This window comes from Copadichromis virginalis, linkage group LG14 (genome assembly GCF_057382275.1).
Source record: "Copadichromis virginalis isolate Kocher_CV1m ecotype Utaka linkage group LG14, C_Virginalis_male_GT1.1, whole genome shotgun sequence".
Classification (NCBI taxonomy): Eukaryota; Metazoa; Chordata; class Actinopteri; order Cichliformes; family Cichlidae; genus Copadichromis; species Copadichromis virginalis.
Genome location: NC_140631.1, coordinates 30,200,637 through 30,222,309, shown reverse-complemented (window position 1 = coordinate 30,222,309; position 21,673 = coordinate 30,200,637). Strand labels below are relative to the sequence as shown.

The window sequence follows — 21,673 nt, the reverse complement described above, 5'->3', positions numbered from 1 at the left end:
TGGCATTGACGTCAACAGAACTGCCACTCACTGGTTATTTTCTCTTTTTTGGGCTATTGTCTCTTTACACTAGAGATCCCAGTAGATTAGCATTTTATGAAATACTCAGTCTGGCACCAGCAACCAAAGTCACTTAAGTCACCTTTCTTCCCCTTTTTGATGTTCAGTTTGAACTTGAGCAGGTCACCTTCGCCATATACGCATGCCTAAATACATTGAGGTACTGCCATGTGATTGGCTTGGACCATTTTAAGTTTGTCTGGTTTGAAGTTTGAAATTTACTCTTACTTACTCTTTTGCTTGTTTCATTGGTTCTGCTCAGTTAAGTTTAGGCACAAAAACTTTAGCACTTGTTTAGGAAAAGATAAAGGTTAAAATACATGTTTTCATAAAACTGTTACAAGGCTCAGTTTTCTGGGTTTCCAGGGTGCTGTAGGTGACGACAACTGTGGACATTTTACAAGCAGTTTTTCCACGTGGCAGTTGAAGGCTTATTTTTAAAAGCCAAGTGTATGATTGTGTATTACGATGGTCATCCCCAGCAAGAAAACGCAATGTCGATTCACCAGAGGATGACTCTGGATGACTTGATTCTCAGACTTTTCTATCTCAACAATTACTTGATGGTTTGCCATTTAAACATTTAAATTTAGTTCAGACACTGCACCTCACCCCCCCCCCCCCCCCCACGTCTGGACAAACTAATATGACAAACATGGTAAAAATGTTACCTCTGAAACATCAGCATGTTAGCACTGTTGCTTGAGCATGTTAACATGCTGATGTTAGCTTTTACATCACAGCTTTTGCTTGAAGGACAGGTTCACATTTTTCCATGTCTGTATTAAAACACCAGTCAGGTGTCCATACGAACATGAACACATGTTTGTTTGCTCTAATCTTTCGACTCATACTGGTCCGTGCTACTTAGGCATTTCCAGTAAAATAAATTGAGAACAAAAGCAGTCCCGATTTTTGCAAAACAAAGTTTATCTTCTGTGCCCCGGCTTGAATAAGAGGCTATCCTCTAAAGTCAAATTCTTTTAGAACCCAATTTCCTCCTTTTGTTTCCTGGGCAGTGTTTCTCTGTAGAGCTGCAGCAGATGATTAGTTAGACAAAAAGATTTCATAACTTAAAAAATGTGACTTTGAAAGGTGCTTGATTGATTTTGATTTAACTGACATTGGCAAGGCCCTGTAAAAGTTTTGAATTTCTTTCTTTTTCTTTTTGCTTTTTCTTGAGTTTTGCAAAAAAAAAAAGTACCAAATCACTTAAATTGATTGGAGAACTGCTGCATTAGGACCAGTAAGAAGAGGATGAATTAACAGTGCAAACGATGTTTAAATGTTCATACGGGTGCCTGACTTTGTACCTGACTTCTGTTTTAAGATAAACTTAAAAAGTGTTGCTCTGTCTTTGAACCAGTCTCAAAGCTACGGGCATGACCTTACAGTAACTCACACCGTAGCTAAAATGTGTGCATGTCATAATTTTTATAGTATAGCTTTTCATCTTCAATGACTTTTGTCTCTTTCTTTACTCTTGTCTTTCTTTATTTCTTATACATGTTCTTTATTTTTTACTCTTTTTCATCTAGATGCTCCCACTACTATCCCCACACCCACCACCAACCCAGTCAACACGCAAGGTACTGTATGCCCCCACTGCTGTCCCTCCTAATAGTTGTGTGTGTGTGTGTGCGTGTGTGTGTGCGTGTGAGTGTGAGAGAGAGAGAGAGAGAGAGAGCCTGCATGCAAGTGCGATAAGATGTTTGGAGAGAGCGAGAGAGTGAACGCTGGTTTGTACCTACAGCTAAGAGACTGTGGATGGCCAGTTTTAATCAGATAGTGCCTCTGATAGGTGACAATGACAACAGGCAGTGCAGGGCTGCCAGAGACACCTGTCACAGGCTTTTCCAGTCACATGATCTTGATCTGAGAAAATTTAGAGACTCCGCGTTGCTGCTCTGCTATCTTATCAGCATCTGCAGCTATATCTCAACCGGCCCATCCATCATATTATAATGCCCTTTACATCTCCTCTACAAATGCCAGTCACATTTCGTCTTTGCGAGGCCAAAAAACATCAATAACTATTTTCTCAAACACATATGAACTCAATGAAAGGCAGTTCATTTGCAGTGTTTTTAGCAGAGCACCCTTTTGGCATCATCTGTGTGCTGGATTCTACGCTTTGATTTACCCCGGCTGAAAAAATAAAAAAAAACATTCATTTCAATATAAACCTTTTTTTTTTTTTTAAAGTTTTGCTATTATTTCAAAAGCACCGTTAAGGCTAGACAGATGGTGAGGCAACCTTGGGAGCTGACATTTAGATATGCCAGAATGTGACATTTCAATACAAAAACTATCCTTAAAGAATAGATCAGTTTATCAATAGCTACTTTAGAGTTATGTCAATTTTCCTCTTTTGTTCTGACCACTCTGCAATTCATAAAGTCATAAAAAAGCAAAAAGCAACCAATAAGTTGGAAAGAGTGCAACAAAGAGCTACGGGAGTCTAAAGAGGGGGATGCTTCCAGACAGCATTCATTTATACAGTCATTGGATCACCGGCCTTTAAGCAGTATTTGTGTGCATTATGCATTCATTTACTAAAAACAGGGCTATATGTGCGAGATCTCCTCCATAAACCGCTATGACACAGCTCTTCCCCAGAGCAAGTTAAGAAATATTTCCTTATGTGTCCTCACTATCTGCAGTACTGCATGTCAGTGATCGCACTGCATGGTTACAGCCTCATTTCAGCTTTCTGACTCTCTCTGGGCGTGGCAGAGTCACAACAGGAAGTTGCTTTGCAAAGCTGTGCATTACTCTGCAGTTTTCTCTAAGCTCTTCTCCTCGGAGTTACTCTGCTGCAGTCGCCTCTGTGTTTTCTGCTGTAACATTCCAGTAATTTCCGAAAGACAGGCTTGAAAAGAGGATTTAACGTGATTTATTCAGTACATGCTGGGAGGATGTAATTGAGCTTTCTTGCAGTTCACTACTCTTCTAAATACCCTGTCACAGGGGCAATGCTAAGCTGGCTTGCGGTAGATTGGTTTGCGCTACCTTAATCAGCATAACAGCAAAGTAAAGCATTTTCCTCTCTCCAATAAAGTATACAGAACAATTTTTTATTCATTCATTTAGACTGGTTTGACTTGGCATGGCCACCACTGTAGGGGTTTTTTTTTGTAATCAGAGGCAACTGAACTTCTTTAGCTACTGTATGTGATCCTTAGTGATTTTAAAGGTACAGTACAGTAAATCTTTGGTAGCATTTATTTTGTTTTAGTTTGGTAGCATTTATTTTAGCTACTTTAGTTGCTCACATATCCTTGTAGTGTTCCTTACAAAACCAAACATAATTATGTAGCTTACAAACTGATTAAAAACTTCACATAATTGTAAACTATAAATAACTTTGCATAGTTGCATAGTTTCTCTGCCAGAAGGCACTCTGCAACTTTCCTGTTAGCAACATGTGTTTGAGATCGAAGCAATTGCTCATTGACAACTTGTTGTGACATTGAAAGAAGATTATTTCTAAACTGCCATATTTGTCTGATGTCATATTATTTTAGTAAAGGCTAATGAATAACTAAACATCACAACCTTTAGAGAAATATGTTTATGTTTCATGTGTCTATTGGATTTTTAAACAACCGACTGCTGTTATTGGCATCAGTCTTAAAAATTTAACATCAGTCAAGCTTTGGAAGTGCCTTAAACCTGCATTTGTTTTAGTGGCCACCAGAGGGCGATATTTTGGGTTGTAAAACTTTGTCTTCGGGGTTGCCTTCGGTACTATCGATGGCTGTGAGCGAACTATGGGCAGAAATCTGTGCCATCAGAAACTGAATTTGAATAAGTTAAATTTGAATTTGAATTGCTCAGATTGAATCTGAATTGTAACTTGAATAAATGCTTTTGAAAACTGAATTTGAATTAGTCTAATTTGAAATTGAATTTATGGTTTGAAAATGATCATCACTAAATTGAAATTGAATTTTATATTTTGAAAATGAATTGATTTGCTTTGAAACTGCATTTTATCCTTTAAAAATTCAGCTCTCGAATAATTTCAGTTTCACTTCTCACCATTCAATTTCAGTTCTACAATTCAGTTTTTTGGAACTTACATCCGGTTCCGGTTCAAGCGCAGATTAATAGAACTACGTTTTACTAGCGGACCGAAAGTGTTACTGACGGGAATCTACAGCGTCTTGAGCTGAATTAAGACTTCAGAAGTCATTCGTCATGTCGAATGACCAGCGGATAAACTCTCAGGTTAATAATAAATGTATTACATGTATAAGAACAAGCGTCATGTTAACAAATGATAGCCGTAAGGTAACTTTTATGCTTATTGCAGCTGTTAGCTAAAAACGCTAATTTAGCGTAGTTTGCCCTGAATTCAGCTTTGACAAATATGATCGACGGTTTCTAGTAGAATTCCAAAGTTGTCATCTTGTACCCTCTCAGAGTACCCCCTCTGTATGCTTGCAGAGACCCCTACAGTAGGGAAACATGCAAAACGGTGCCCAAACCTTTGTGTTTTAGCTTTACACAGCATCCCAACTCTTTAGCTAACTTAATAACTTTAGCTAAAGTGAATAGTTAGTCTAATTCATTAGTGCAGCATTACTGGATCACCTCTGTTTGAAGTGATATAATGTGATATACAACTATCACTGTGTTTAACTACCATAATAATTCTTAGGGTACTGAGTGCATGCTTAATTTGATTTATTTTATTTTTTTAAACATACTGCTCCATTACTATGTTTGACAGGCTGAAGTTGTCGGGTCACCTCCTAAATCGACCATCTGTTACAGGTGTTTTGTGCCAGAAATGGAGTGTCCACTGAAGACTGAAGATACTGAATCTCTACGCCTTGCCATTGATCCCTCTTGTGCCTTCATCTAGACAAGAGACATTAACTTAACCACTCTCATATGCTCTGTACCTACATCACCTTCCCTGACAGTTGTAGCTTGGCTCATCTGAGGGTGACATTATAAGAATGTGTTATTTTGCAAAGTGCTCTCTAGGGTTCCTAAATAAAATATGGCATTGAGGTAATTTCTTTTGAATTAATCCCTTCTTCTGAAATATAAGAACCTCTCCTGGTTTTAATGGCACTTTGGATTTCCTTACTTTCTGTTCCACTTCCAAACCCAAATAGATGCTGACAAGCTGCCACAGTAACATGGAAGAGGGAAAGAAGTTGGAAAGGACTACTACAAATAAACCCAATGCCTAACAATGAAAAATAATAATAATAATAATAATAATAATAATAATAATAATAATAATAATAATAATAAAGATAAAAGATGAAGTAACAAGTTTTTAGTTTTTTTGTTTATTCCAAATGATCATCCACATGTCTGTGACATGTGGATGATCTGATATCCTCGTGTTGGTGTTGTTCCCAGACCATCATGAAAATGTTGTTCCAGGTTCAACATTGCAAGTGACCAATCACATTGTTGTGACATTATTCTTTTGCGCGCCAAGCCATTCGTGCATTTATGAAATTCCAATGTTGCAAGGACAATATCAATTCTGCTTACTGTTTATTAAAGGGTTAGGGTTAGGGTCAGGGTCCGTTGATCGGCGGACAGAGGCGGTTTCACGCAGCTTTAGTACAGTTTTTTGTTTTACGCCGGTTTTTCCCGAAGTCGCAAAAGTATGACGTCACAACATTCTGATTGGTCACTTGCAATGTTGATCCTGGAACAACAATTAGTATGATGATCTGGGAACAACACCAACACGAGGATATCAGATCAACCGTGACATGTGATGACAAACACCATAATGGAAGGCCTTAGTCATCACATGCTTAAACTCATCATATATTTTTGCATATGCTGAACAGGCAGTCAGACATGCTGTAACTGTGGGGTAGAAAACAGCATGAACACCATACGGCAGGGGTCTCAAACTCCAGTCCTCGAGGGCATGGAAAAGTTGCATGACACTGGCCCTTGAGGACTGGAGTTTGAGACCCCTGTCATATGGAATATGACAGGTGTGTTGAACTGCATGAAGACTCTGAAGTTTCTCTTCTCTTCTGGCAGGACAGTAATGTGGCCTTGTCCTGTGAGCCACTGTAAGGATGTACTTAGAGTAGAACTGGACTGTCACCGGCCTCAGGCTCTTCACCCTTTTCAAAGACAAAGCAGTCATTTAGATAAAATATTAGATATTGTTTACCTGTAAATGCACAAAGTAAATTTAGAAATGTAATTATTGTCAAGAGTGAACAAGCACTGATAGTGTAATCTACAGCTGTGGCCAAACGTTTAGAGATTGAGAAGTGTTGTTTGCTTATTTACAAAGTTTGCTGTTTCAGTGATAGTTGTATATCACATTATATCACTTCAAACAGAGGTGATCCAGTAATGCTGCACTAATGAATTAGACTAACTATTCACTTTAGCTAAAATTATTAAGTTAGCTAAAGAGTTGGGATGCTGTGTAAGACATAAATAAAGCTAAAATACAAAGGTTTGGGCACCGTTTTGCATGTTTCCCTACTGTAGGGGTCTCTGCAAGCATACAGAGGGGGTACTCTGAGAGGGTACAAGATGACAACTTTGGAATTCTACTAGAAACCGTCGATCATATTTGTCAAAGCTGAATTCAGGGCAAACTACGCTAAATTAGCGTTTTTAGCTAACAGCTGCAATAAGCATAACAGTTACTGTACGGCTATCTTTTGTTAACATGACGCTTGTTCTTATACATGTAATACATTTATTATTAACCTGAGAGTTTATCCGCTGGTCATTCGACATGACAAATGACTTCTGATGTCTTAATTCAACTCAAGACGCTGTAGATTCCCGTCAGTAACACTTTCGGTCCGCTAGTAAAACGTAGTTCTATTAATCTGCGCTTGAACCGGAACCGGATGTAAGTTCCAAAAAACTGAATTTTGGAACTGAAATTGACTGGTGAGAAGTGAAACTGAAATTATTCGAGAGCTGAATTTTTAAAGGATAAAATGCAGTTTCAAAGCAAATCAATTCATTTTCAAAATATAAAATTCAATTTCAATTTAGTGATGATCATTTTCAAACCATAAATTCAATTTCAAATTAGACTAATTCAAATTCAGTTTTCAAAAGCATTTATTCAAGTTACAATTCAGATTCAATCTGAGCAATTCAAATTCAAATTTAACTTATTCAAATTCAGTTTCTGATGGCACAGATTTCTGCCCATAGTGAACAACTTTCTAATTTGACCTCAGTGAACAGTTTGCTGCTGAGTTTATGGGCTCGGTCCCTCGTGTAAAAAAAAAAAGAAAAAAAAAAGAAACAAGAATTAGGCCCATTTTGTAAATTCGCATCGTACTTTTCAGAAAGAAGGGTTATCCAGAGTGTGCTCATTGGTGGAGTTGGAGATTAACAGCCTGAGCTACTCTTTTGTGGTCATGTCCAGGGGCGTAATTTCCAGAGGGGGTTAGGGAGGTTATGACCTCCCCAATAATCAGACCCAACAAATATAAGAATTATCAAGTATCTTGCATAAATAGGCTGTTGATTTTCTTTACTCATTTCAGGTATTACCAGCAAAATAGTTGCTAATCATCAGGGAATTTACCCAGATTTATTTATTTATGTAGACAGAGATCTTGACCCCCCCAATGTTCAGCACAAAGTTACGGTCATGGTCATGTCCTGCTTCAAAAAAGGATTTCCCATGGGTGCTGTCACGGTAACTATGTCCATTATTATTTTATTCTCTCTGTGAGGTTACAGTCGGCCTTTGCATGGAGTTTTTAATATATATGTAGAGACTGAGAAGAGTCACTTGGACAGATGTATTCAATAAAATAAATAAATACATAAATATGTTCTGTTTAAGAAAGTCTGTGAGGCGTACACTTTTTTTACTTTCAACGCACCACATACACATTTTATGACTAGCAGGGGTTCAGATTACCATTTTGTGGGATGATGAAGTGTAACAACCAGCATAAGTCCACATGAGAAGGCAGGCTTCTCTGCCATTACCGTCTTTGGCTATGGCCTCACAAACTGCCCAGAACCTTGAAAAATTACTCTAAGGTGGTACCTGGTGCATTAAAATGTGATGCCAAAGGGACTAAGCATCAGTATATGAGTTGGGAATGAGACCAGGTATGGAGGAGGATTTCTGAAAGCAGTCAACGAACTCCTGCTCCTTTTTGTGGATCAAAAAAATTGAAAAAATGTTATTTTGCTTGGTAGACTTTTTTATTTATTTTTAAAATATTTTTTTGGTGATGTTTTTTCCCCTTGGTGAAGCCTCAGAAGCATCACCCCCAGACCTAAAGCACAGAAAGTCACAGTTGTTTGCCTTCTGTGCTGTTTCATGTTCAGAAAGTTTCACAGGAGTTCATTGTGTCAGGTCTTCCAGTGTCTGAAAAGATGCAGAGTGTGTGTGTTTGTGTGTCTGTGTCGACCACCGGGGAGAGATAAGTCACTGCTTGAACTTGCGCCAGACATATCGCGCTAAATGCACATAGTATGTGGCTGTTCGGGAGAAATTCATTTCAGTTTGAAAGAAGGAGAATGTTGTCTTCAGGATGGACAACCGACATTCACAGCATCACAGAAACAAAAAAAATAGTATGCATCTAGCATGCTGTCAGTGGGTGTATTTTTTGTGGGCAGAGGGTCAGAATTTATCTAGAATCTCCAGCTCTGGAGGAATAAAGGGAGTCTGTGGCGATAATGCTCCAGCTCGTCAGATGCTCAGAGATGATCCAAGGCAGGGACATCATATCCTGGCTAAGCCTCCAGTAAACCACCCCCTCCCTTTCCCCCAGCTTGCTGAGAGGAGCCAGAGGAAAGACATGGAACAGGGAATTATCTTGTAGACTTGATTGAACACACCCTATGTTTCAGCGTATCTGCAGTCCAGAGTAAATTGTTGTTTATCATGCTGCAGCAGAACCTCTGCTGATTAATCTGTAGGACCAAAGGAAAGGCGGGAAGGAGGTTGGGGTTAATTTTTTCTTTTTTGTTACCCATAATTTTACAGTTTCAGCTCGATATCCTCGCTGAAAATTGTTCTTAAGATTTGAGTTGATAAAAATGTTAATGCAGTCATGTGAGCTTAAACAGCACCAGCTTCTCCAGCTACATTCATGCTATAATAGCTTGTTGCTGGGTGTTGTTTAACCTGAAATGACCTGCAGACACTGTTTGGAGAGGAAAAAAATATTTAGGTTGCAAACGTGACTAGAATTATTCACTAAATAATAAATAATTTATGTAGGATTACAACACAATTAAACACAATATTTCTTTCGCTAACTAAACATGGCTTTGGGTTGTTATGAGTTAAAGGTGGATTTCTTAAGTCTTCATCCTTCTGGTTTATAGAAGGTGCAAAGCTGTAAATTAGCTGCCAATAAGCTTTGCAAGTAAACACCACACTGGCTTCTATACAGCACCCTTTGGACTTAATAATACTACTAACAATAATGTAGGTTTATTACGTGCTTGGCGAAGCTGTCAGGGATTTATAGATCTTTATGACTTTAACATGCAGCTGCACTGAATACAAACATGACTTCAGGGCCCGACCTGAACATGGGTTTGTCTGTTTTTTAGTGAATAAGTCACGCAATGTAATGCCAGACAGTATTATAGGAATCCATCTCTGGCAGGTTTTCAAGCATGTTTTCCAGCAGTTTAGTCATTGACAGGTTTTCCACTTCTGTTTAGTCTTGGGAGTCAAGTCTTAACTCCTGTACGCTATTGACTTCAACAAAGACTGTTAGGAGTGCATTTAGTATTCAGCATAATTAGTCATTAAACATTTACCAGCGTTGTTTTAACTCTCGCATGTATCATTTTTTTTCTTTGAAGTATTTCATTGGAAAAATTAAAAAAATCATTTAGAAATGCTAATTAGGTTTTTCTCACGTTTGTTTACTCTGACTCCCATACGCAATTGTTTTTTTTTCCCTTCCTGCCTTTTTTTATTTATTTAAAAGAGTTATTAGAAACAGAAAAAATATATATTTTAATGGTCCATTTTAATTGGTCTCCAGGGAAATGGTTAGTATGCCAACCCACCCTGAAGTTAAAAGGCTACCTCATGCCATGATTGATAGATAGATAGATAGATAGATAGATAGATAGATAGATAGATAGATAGATAGATAGATAGATAGATAGATAGATAGATAGATAGATAGATAGATAGATAGATAGATAGATAGATAGATAGGAGTGTTCTTGGCACATTAGGGTTTCAAGGCTGAATGTTATGTTTCTCACACTGTGTCTTTTGTGGCACCTCGCCTTGGTCAACTCTAGCAAACTCTAGCAAAAGAGAAAGGATTTGATTATTTTGTCAACCTTTTCCATTGCCTTGATCTTAACTGGGGTGAAAGCACACAAAACAGAAAGGATGAAGTGTCCATGGGTACTTCTTCCTATTGTGTGCAAAAAATTTGCCAGTCTCAAAAGATACAATAAACAGGGAGGTTAAGTTCAATGGCATAGCTTCCATTCAGCTTCAGTTTTTATTAGTTGCAGTCAGGCCTTCACTTGCATCTGAGCACCTCTGTTAAATGTCACTGTTGTATTGGTACATCTTCGAATCATTGTTTGGGTTATTACAAAAGACACGGGGAATCTATTTAGCGGGCGAGCATTGACATTGGAATTCAGCTGAGGACAATGTTGTGCTCTATTGACGGTCTGCTACAACAGCAATACAAAAAAATGATTTGGTGGAGATTGCCCACGTATGCTCATTTCATTACGTTCATTTCCTTTTCGAATGGCAACAAATACAAGAGCTGCGGATGTTAGCAGTTCAATGCAGTAAAAATGGCTATTGACAGTCCTTAAGTTTACTCTGCAGCAATGCTTCATTGTCCTGCCCTTGTCCTGGAAATAGTTACTCTGAGGCTCTATTCAGTGCAAGTGAAGGGTTTTTTTTTGTCTGTATCAATGCACGAGAGTCATTGTTTCAATTATATCCATGTAATTACATCTATAAATTATAATGCGTGTGTGTGTTGGGTTGAAGCATGTGTGCTGAAATTCCTCATTATGTGAGTGGAAAACTATTAAAAGAAAAAGATGGGAAGGCTGAAATCATGTGTCCATGTAATCAGCCCGGTGACAGGCCTGCAGCTGTGATCTCTAACAGTGACAGTAGCAGTCAGATAGGATGCTCTGTTACTGACCAGAGAGGCAATTAGTCATTCCAGTACAGAGCTGGAAAGGTGCGACTGTAAAGCATGTGGTACTGGGAGTTCAGCGGAGCAGATTTCACCACCGTGCAGACACAGGCATCAGTTGCAAATCCTCTTTATTCCCCCATAAATCCCCACGGCTGTGCACATCCTGTCAGGACGCCTGTGTGGGCATGTCAGCACTCCCCGACCGAGCCGTGAGCAGAGCTGTGCTGGCTGTATGGACACCAGCCACATTACAGACATAATCAAATTCTACTTAATTCAAGTGAGGCCACAAAGGCTGCTTTAATAATACTGCCTGTCATTTGGAGGTTTTTTTCCTGCTCCTAGCACAGTCGAGTATTATATATATACTGAACATGTATGCCGGAAGGAATCACAATCTTGATCCTGGATGTGCTGGAGCAGTGAGTGACAAAGGCATCATCACGGCAATGTGGACGAATGATAGTAATATTACAGTAACACTTTATGAGGTAAATCTGCTCCTGCTCCTGTCAGAGATCAGGGTCAGACACAGATCAGCATTTCTGGAGAGGAAACCTTTGTACTGTTTATTTAACGTTGCTATTCTACAATGTTCTGCTTACTCCGTCTTTCATGTGAGCGACATACAACCTTACAGGATCACAAATGAGGTGTGTCCGTAATTTGTGACATGCATACAGGATTCATTGTTGGCAGGTTAAGTGCTGGCTGCAAGTAGGAAAAGAAGGTTTCCTAGTAATCACAAGGTAGCGCTTTCCACCTGCCTGCATGTCAAAACATCTTTAAGTAAACACTAAACTTGATTGGCTCCTGATATTTGGTACATGTGTGTTTGCATTAGTTAATAAAATGTGTATGAACTTTTTGGTTTCTTTTAATCAAGGTTGAATTATTCTGAAGCATTCAGCAGCTTGCTGGAATCATTTTTTTCAGTTTATTTCATTTGGAGATCTGCTCTGCAGGTGTTAAGCCATGAATTTAATTCACAAAAGGCCCTTTTGTAAAAGGTAGTAATGTTATTACACTTGCATTAGACTATTGTGTGAGAATGTGGTTTTTTAATCTTTTTACAGGGATCTTTAGTCAGGAAGCTCCTCATCAAGTGATGATGAGCCAAAAAATTAAACTTTTGTATAAGTGTGTCATTTTTAAATGGGTTAATCCAGCAATTCACTGTCTGGCACTTATCTATCCACAGGTGGCATTTGTTAAATTGCTGTTAAAGTCTCAAAAAATCTTGAATTCACCTTTTGTGAACCCAAAAGAAGCCTTTTGGTTCCTTTCATCTGACTTAGACATGGCCACCAAATGTATGTAGCAAAGTAGCAAAGGCTGTTTATTGTCAGAAGCTGCTGGCATCACAGAGATAAGCACAAGGTGTCCTTTGGCACTGGTTCTTATAGGAAGGCTGGAGGTGTGTTGGTGGCTTTAGTCACAATTGTCTCAGCCAGGAGATTTTTCAAAGTCACTCACTGCATTTAGGGAGGTCTGTGCTTTGTTTTCAGTCAGCGATTAGCTTCAGTTTTAACCCTTTTTTTGATGATGTTCAGGCACCACAGCTAACCTGTGGTTTGAAGTAAATATCATCCAATGTTAGCCCAGCACTAAAAGAAATAACACTTCAAAATATGCTTCATGGCAAGGGGTCAAGCGCTCATGAATCGACACCAAAAGATACCTAGTATCTCTTTGACAAAATGGAAAAATTTGGTTTCCTCGGAGTGAAAACTGTGTGGTTTATTCTGACTTTTAGCCTCTGATTTGATTCCTTAAAAAACTTCCGAAAACACTGCAAAAAAAGCAAAAAGTAGCATCTTACCAGCAGACCTACCCTGCCTGATAATAGAGAAGAATTCTGAAGACAGAGTAGTGCTTCTCACAGGTACTGACCTTTCTGTTAGGAATTACCGTAAAATGCACTTCAGACATTTGTGTTGCACAGCATTATTTTGCTACTGTTTGATTATCTCCTTGCAAAAAGCTGCAGGCTTCATTATCTATTGTATGTATACTAAATTTAAGACCATGCTTTTGCAGAACATCCTCTGCAGTAAGCACAGAGAGATAAAAATAAAAACTAGTGTTGAGTAGTGTACTTAATGCAGGCAACATGAAATGCAACCAACCATAACAGCTGATACTGTAGGTATTATAGGATTTTTGGTTTCTCTCTGACATTTTTGTGATAGGTCTCGGTGCTTACTCTGGGCGAATTTTTCTACCTGTTAAATAAAAGTTTCCCTCGGTGTGCAGAGGCGGCTGAGACCCTGCATGTTTCCTGGTGGATGTGTCAAACGGAAGACAGCGGGGAGCAAGGTGAGGGCAGCAAGGTGTGGGGTGGGGAGTGAGCGAGGGAGGGGAGAGGAGACAGGACGGTTCGCAGGCCATTTAGTGGGTGCATGTTCATTAGCATGGAGCATGGGCTGTTCCCTCTCCTCGGGGAATGAGCCGCGCTATCTGACATCCTCGATACAGTAAACAAACTGCGCCTTGCACATGCCTGCTTCGCACACCCCAACGCACAGCAACGGCTTGCTCTGTGAAGACGAGTCCATTTTAAGGGAGCGCTCAACTGAAACACAACTTTTCTCATTAATTAGTTTCATTGTAGCTCCGCTGCTAAGATGTCCCGGTGCTAAGTGAACGCAGCTTAAATAAGGTGTTGTTTTTTAGGCCGAGATCTGCCCGCGTCGCTCGTCTTAGACCCTTCGACTCGACTTATTACGCCCTCGCAGCTTTAAGAAATTCTGAACTCTCCGCTCGTCTTTTATCAAAATCATTCAAGTTCAGAGCATGACTAGTGAGATTGATGGAAAATTGAGCTGCTCCCTCATGCAGCAAAGAACAGTGGAGCCATTCCCTCACCCGCCACTCCTCCATCAGTCCAAATGTGCACAGATATAGACTATTGATAAATGCCTCTGAACTATTCTGAGACTAGAAATTTAAAGGCTTCAAATTTTGCCATGTTCTTCTGTGGTGCACGGATAAATCTGGCTAAGTGCTAGACAGTGATACTCTCTGACACCTGAGGCAGCCACGTATTTCTCTGCATGGGGACACCGGGCGCCAATTTATCTCCAGACTTGTGTCTATTTCTGATGATTGAGCTCTATAACTTCCAGAAATGGCCTCTTAAATCAGACTGTATTTTACAGTGTGTGAACCCTCGCTGAAATTGCAGACAGTGTCTACTGTTTCATGGTGAAATAACTGTCTTAAAACATTTTTCAACATCGCTCACTCAAGGGGCAGCTACATCAGCTATCGAAGCGCTAGAAATATCCACGTAACGAGCTTGGTTCAACAGTGTAACACCACAAATGTATGCTTAGACAGAAGTGTGACTTTTCTAAACCTGCTCAGAAAATAGATTCGATATTTTTATTAATTAAACGACTGTTTTAAAGTCCCGAGCCAGCCCTAGTTTCTTTATATTTTATTTTCAATGAGCCAGATTTTCTAGTAATTTTATTAAAGTCTTGAGCGATCGTTCTCCAGACTTTCTGATGGTCTCACTCACCAAACTTAAGAGATGAATCACTGTTGTGTCTACATACAACAGACAACTTAGTTTCTAGCAGCCTGTCACAAAAATGCATAATTTGTTCCCATTTCTTAGTTAAATCTATGAAAAATGCAAAGATAGCACAGTATGACAGGATCAACAGTATATGACAGTGTTTGTGCACCAGTGATTCCTAATGAGACTTGGCATATCTCAGCGTGGTGTGCGCTGTGTCCTTAAAAACCTGGACAAACAGAGGGCAACAGAAGGAGTGGCGGGCCTAAACTCCCTACAGCAGATAAATAGTAAGTCGTGTCCTTAAGAAACAGAAAAAAATCCAGCAAAAACCTCACACAGGACCTGATACGTGCATCTGGCCCTTTTGGACACAGGGAGAAAGGCTAATGTCTTATACAGGCTAAGCTTACTCTTGAAGCCACTGAGGTGTTCGTTGGCGAGGGTGATGCGATGTCTCTGGTATGAATTAACTTATTAAACTTGATACAGTCCAATAACTTCAGCCGTACTCATCTTGTCCTTTAGATTCTTTAATTCCACGATTAACATAGCAGCGCAGGGGTTACAAACTATTTGCCTGCTTCTGATCAAAAACACATCTGCCACTAATTACGGTCACTCAAAAAGTGACCTCTAGCGGCATACATAAGGTATCAATCCAAAATTGGCTCCTACAGGTCTTATGGAGTGATGAATCCAACAGTTGACATTTTTGGTTGAAATCATGGTCAAGTGAGAGGTGCAACAGTGAGTCTGCAGCCAGCCCTGTCATGGTTTGGAGCATTTCAGCCAGAGGTATTGAGATATTCCTAAAACTGATGGAATTATGAATGCAGAAAAATATAGTCAGATTTTAATCCACCTGGAAAGTATCTGATTGACAACAGCTTCATGTTTCACACTGCCAATGTAGTAAAAGCATACTGGAATAGAAACACACAGTTGCACACTATCAATCACAGATTAGCCTCCCCGGAGTCTGGACCTCAACATCATTGAAGCAGTGTGGGATTAGAACAAAAAGTCAGCTAACATCCAAAGAAGAGCTTTGAATGTCATTCAAGAACCTGGAGATCTATTCCTGAGACTACTTAGAGAAATTAAAACAAAGTTAAGAATAAAGCTGTTGATACCAAATATTGACTTTCAAGCTTGTAGTAACAGTACAGAAACTATATTTCTGTCTTATGTTCGGTATTTGGATTTTTGTTTGCATGTTTCAGTAACTGCTGCACCTATTTCATGCTATCCTAGCAAAATATAAAGAAATAAAGGGTGAGCTGAGACTTTTGCGAGATTCTTATTCACTCATTCTTTATCTATGCTGCCCTCATGTCTGTACATGTTACATTCAGGAGCGAGTTAACTTTAGTTAGCACAAAGAACAAGTTGCCGCAGAACTCAGAGAAGTAGTCTGGCACATAGTCCCTGTAAATTCACAGTACTTGAATTTGGTTAATTAGTGGAATTTTATTACCGTAGGCCACAGTAGCCCACCCCCAGCCCCTCATTTACAGGCTTTATGCTAAGTTACACTAACAGGCTGCAGCCTGTAGCTTGTTATTTACTATGCAGTCACAACAGTGATATTGATTTTCTCATCTAACTGTTGGCGAGAAAGCCCATCTGCCTATTCCCCCAAAATGTTAAACGTCAGTGTTAAATGTAATACGTGAATGGGTTTGAATTTGAATTAACAGGTGCTTAATTTTAAGGGGTTTTATAAAACAACCGCATTATAATGCCGCAGATACAGCCTGGAAGGATATTGGTGAGGAAAAATGAAACATTGCTCTGAGTAAAAAGCATCAGTTTGGTTATTAGCAGGCTGAATCAAACTAAACTGAAATGATTTATAGCTTATTTTAAGGATTTAAGCAACATATTGTGAACAGTTTACCTTCCTCTCTGGACCAGCTTGTGCTGCTTTATCATCTATTTTTCATTGGCAAATAACATAAGCTTACTTTTTTTTCCTCAGCAGCTTTTTCAAGAGTTTCCACTCTGTGGTTAGGTCATGCTAAAATGCTCTGAGACAAAACAAACCAATTTCGTTTATTTTGGCAGCCTAATGATATAATAGCCACAGCTTCCAGTGCTGTCCACGTCTCTGTGAAGGTATTAGTTTTGTTGCTGCCTGAGAGGGTTTGCTGATCATGAAATTATTTACGGTTATTGTCCTCTTTTTAGACTCCAGAGCCGGGGAGGGGGCACCGCAGAAAATTGACCACGCTGTCATCGGTGGAGTGGTTGCTGTGGTGATGTTTGCCATCCTCTGCGCGCTCATTGTTCTTGGTCGATACTTTGCCAGACACAAAGGTAAAGCACCGGCAGGGCAATCATACTTGATCATGAACACATCTTAAGCGTTCAAGTGGGTTTTTTTGTTGCTTTTTCTTTGTTGCCGATGGAGTACAATGGGACTGAAGTGAACAAGAGAGTGACGAGGCGGCATGCAGCTAATTTGCGTGCGCTCTTTTGCAGGAACTTACTTCACGCATGAAGCCAAAGGGGCGGACGACGCAGCCGATGCGGATACGGCCATCATCAACGCGGAGGGGGGACACAACAACACAGACGAGAAGAAGGAGTATTATATTTAAACTGGACAGGCCAGGAGAGACGGGTGGGGATGCTGGTGGTTGTGATAGTGGTTGTGGTGGTGCTGTAGGAGCATTGTGTCTAACTCTGATTGGTTGAAGATGACTTAAAGGCAGGGAGGGCAATATTTAAAGAGAAGGAGAAGAAAGAAAAAGGCGGGAAAAGTTGGACTGACGTGGTGGCCAAGTGGTAAGAAGAAGAGGTGTTGCTGAGTGTCCTATTCGACCCTTCCTGGACAGCTGGGGCCTATTCTGTACAGTTCAGTTATTTTACAGACAATTTTGTGCCTTGTTCTCTTTCTTTTGTTTGTTTCGTTGTTTTCCCCTCACACGCCGGTTGAATTGGATTCGTTTTTTTGTCTTTTATCATGTACTCCACTTGATCTTTTGTTGCATTTGGCTTCGTCTATGTGTGCCGCAGCTAGCTTTGAGCTCATGTACCCAGATACAGCGTGATGAGCCTGCTCCTCAGTGCTTTTTTCTTTTTTTCTTTTTTTGGAGCAATCTACAGAGTTCATTAACTGGAATACGGTGTCAACACATTTCTCCCCGCTGGGTCAAAGTCCAACAGTGCCTGCAAGTTCATCAGAGGCCCCCCCTCCTCCCCACATTCCCTCGTACAGGCAGGTCTGATTGGGTTTCAAGTATTACAGCGCAGATTTCCCTCAGCCCCTTTGAGGTCAGGTTCACTGTGTTGATTACTTATATAACAGTCGTGAGTAATTTTGCTCATCATAGAATGTATTTGTACATGAAGGTGATGTAAAAGTGGCGGTACGTACCATTTCGCACCAAACCACACAGTACAACCAATCTTTTGTGGTTTCTGATGATTAGTCGCTAAGAGGCTTTTGCCCAACTCCACCTACGATATCTCGGCAGCTGTAATGTGCCATGATATACAGTTCTAAGTTCTATATAGCCCTTTCTGTCATTTCTGATTGGGATACATAAATAATGAATCTATAATAGAGAGAGAATAACTCTACACAATGCCTTTTGCTAAGCTTCAGATAAGTTTGATGTCTCTATGATAAATAGAAAACTACAGCCAACAGCCAGCTAGCTTGAGACTTGGCTACCTTGAGCTTCACTGCAGCTTGTAAGTGTAGCTGATTCTACCCCTCTTCAGTAGTTATTGACCCAAAAGACTCTGTTTGCAGGTGTTATTATGGGTCAAACTTTACATTCACACATACACGCCTTACACAAAATAGGTCCTGCTACACTGATCGTAACATTTTATTTAATGGTATTCATTAGCTGTTGGTATACCCTGCTATGTGTCTGTTCGCTTTTGTTTTAAATATGACATTTGTCACCTTTTCATACCACCCACGTAGTCTACCTTGGACCAAATCTAATAATTATAGTGCGCTCATACAGTATACAGCAAGTATAGCTTGTGTAAAGCATAGAGCTTTGCAGTGAGCTTCTCGCTAAATAACTGACTTTATTTGATGGCACACTATATTGGCCAGTTAACTGGGAGATGTTAAAAGGCCTTGAGTTATTAATTTTCCAAGGTTTTACCCTTTTATTTGCCGTATCTAAGGGAAGAAAGAATGTTAGGCCTTCAGTGTTTCCTGCCCATGTAAAATATCCTGGCACGTCTCTGTCAATACAGCACGTGAACAAAAAATTCACAGCTTATTTTTATTTTTTTTTGCCCTTACCCATACACAAGTATTGCTGCAAATATGAATGAGTTATATTTTCTTGCTGTGTTTTTAGACATTTCACCTTTGATAACTTGCGAGGGCTCTTGGCCATACAAGTTATCAAAGATTTGCAGATAGCTTTAGACTTGGGGGAAAGATAATTTTCTTACTGTCATCCTGCAGCCACAAACCTTCACAGACGAAGTGTCTGCTGTTAGAAATTTCTCTCTTTTTGTTCGACAACACAAATCGGCAGTGTGCACACGGCGCGCGCTTCATCTCTGACTAGAAGAGGAAAATCCGTTTGGTAATTAGCGAGTGATTTCAGTGTATTGCCTAAAATAATGGAGGAAAAAAAAATCTGTAAATGTATTATGAAAAAGGATAACCACTGCCTTAAACCCACCTCTTGATACTTATCATTATAAAGGAAAAGACTGAAGGACTTAATTTAGTGCCTTCTCCTTTGATTTTGAGGCATATGGTTAGTATCATACAGTATCCTCATGTACACTCTTACAGTATACCTTGTATATATCCGTCCTTTTTAACTTGCAGGGCCAATACTCATCCCAGTCGTCTGTCCGCGCACCATAGAGCGGCATCACAATTACAACCTGCAGCATAAAAAAGCTGGAATGAGTTTAAAGCTGGAAAAGAAAAAAAGTATTGGCAGCTTCCACTGACTAGAATGTTGTATTCCAGGATATAGTACTTGTCTTAATTAATGACCACAAAAAAAGTGTTATTATCTCAGCTTCACTTCATTTATTATTTATTTGGATATTTTCAAGGACAAGGCTCTGTAGTACTGTATTATCAGAGAGGAATACTGTACTTAAAGCTATAATAAGCTACAATAAAAGTAACTTTTCTGGATTGTAGTTACAGTGTCATGGGAACAGTTATGTGCATGACCTTTTTGTTTTCTGGGATTTGATATTTATCTTAAATGGTGATTGCTGCTTTTAATGGGGCAACGTTAAAAGATCGCCGGAAGCATCGTTCTAATTCCGTTTTTGATTTTGTTATTTTGAAATACTTGATATTGAGTATGTTTGTTTTCACTCTCTCAGGTTCATGAGTGTTAATAGTTGTGTTTTTTTGCATCTCAGGTAGAATGCAAATTTATGGCCCCAAGTATATACTGTAGTACCACAGCTATTCGAAAAAGTAAAGAAACCACAGGATGTACATGTTTTTCTCAGTTGTACAAGTTTATGTGTTCTTAATATGGTGCACTGTTACAGTAAACGTTAATTATTTTGCATAGACCTAGTTCACAAAGAAAGAAAAACTAGATTTGTTAAGCAGACAAAAATGATGTACAGTCAGTGTCAACAAAATCACGATGATGTTCATGAAACCTCTTCTTCTTCTTCCTCCTCCACTGTAACATTTTGCTCATGCAGTATCGGTTATTTAGTAATTATAGGATGTGACCACAGACAGTCAATCAAGCATCTGTTTGCATTCATAGATGAAGATGGTGTATTTACTGTGACATGAAGTTTTATCAACGATCTGTAACGTCTTGGATATTTGGATGAACTTTATGTTTAAAGCCTGGGGCGGCGGCGTGGGGAAGGGTCGGGAGCAGGGTGGGTGGGTCGCTTGTTTTATAACCCCACAATGGTTGTTTATGTTGTTGAATCTTAAATTTCTCTCTATTCCCAGGTGGCATATTTTCTTTTGTGTAGTGAAGAGGATGTTTCTCATATGGCCATGCATATTTTGTATTGGTTCACGCCAACATTTTTACAAAAGGAAAAAAAAAATCAGAAGAGTACTTGTCTTAATAAAAAGATATCAATGTTTAAAGTGGTGTGCCGCTGTGACTTGATCAAAAAACATGGTTTCACTTTGTAGTCTTGTCCTGCTCGGAGACGGCGCTGAATTTATTAACTCGTATCTGTTGTCAAATTCACTCTGCCTGTTTACCATGCTGAATACATTAGCTGGATTGAACCTGCCTGCCTCATCCTGCGCTGCTGATACTCGTCAAACTCACAAAGGAAGAAAGGTCTCGCGTCGAGGCAAAAATACTGTACAGATGTAGATTCGTCGTGGGTGAGCAGCAGCAGTGGCAGCAATCTGATCTCCCATCAGTGACTGACACGCGTGGCACAGATAGAGGCGAGAAGTGTTTTAAATGACACGATGACTGACATCGACAGGCTTGGGGGCCCCTGTTAAGGGTTCCAGCTGAGCATGTGGATGTTAGTGATTTTGACAAATTGATAGGCATTTTGAGGAACACGACCTTATTCATAACCATAAGCTATTTCTGTCATCATAATTCTGTCAGTGCCACCATTTCCCATTACTTTAAGTGATCCATCCCAGGTAAAGGTCAATAACATTATTCAAATTTTAATGGGAATAGTTTAACCTTACAAACCAGCCACTTTTCTCCCTTACTCATACAATCACTGCAATATAATGCTTCTCTCAAAGAACATTAGCCGTGTATTGATTTTTTTCTGTGTGAAATATAGCAGATTATGGGATTTTCTCCATATTTATTCTCGAGGTTAAGCCGTCTAAATTAAAGGCAGGTAGGGCGGCTTGCTGGTTGTCTTGGTGATGTTTCAGTTAGATGCTACTAATCCCATTTAAATGTTCAATTTTAATTTGGAATGACATGTTTAAGTGTAATTAGCACAATGG

The 21,673-nt window shown here is 39.5% G+C and overlaps 1 protein-coding gene across 4 annotated transcripts in view; it reads left to right on the top strand.

The window, feature by feature from the left end:
• The window catches only part of cadm1b (cell adhesion molecule 1b), a 169,539-nt gene extending 148,715 nt beyond the window's left edge, over nt 1-20,824 (top strand). For 2 of the 4 annotated variants that reach the window (XM_085430382.1, XM_085430381.1), the window contains 3 exons: nt 1,599-1,649; nt 16,933-17,061; nt 17,227-20,824. In XM_085430382.1, coding sequence (XP_085286508.1) covers nt 1,599-1,649; nt 16,933-17,061; nt 17,227-17,345 — 299 coding nt within the window. In that variant the 3' untranslated portion in view covers nt 17,346-20,824. Of the gene's footprint in view, nt 1-1,598; nt 1,650-4,842; nt 5,530-16,932; nt 17,062-17,226 lie in introns of those variants that run through there. The other 2 variants (XM_085430383.1, XM_085430384.1) reach the window with 2 other exon arrangements.
• Nucleotides 20,825-21,673: the final 849 nt, after the last annotated feature.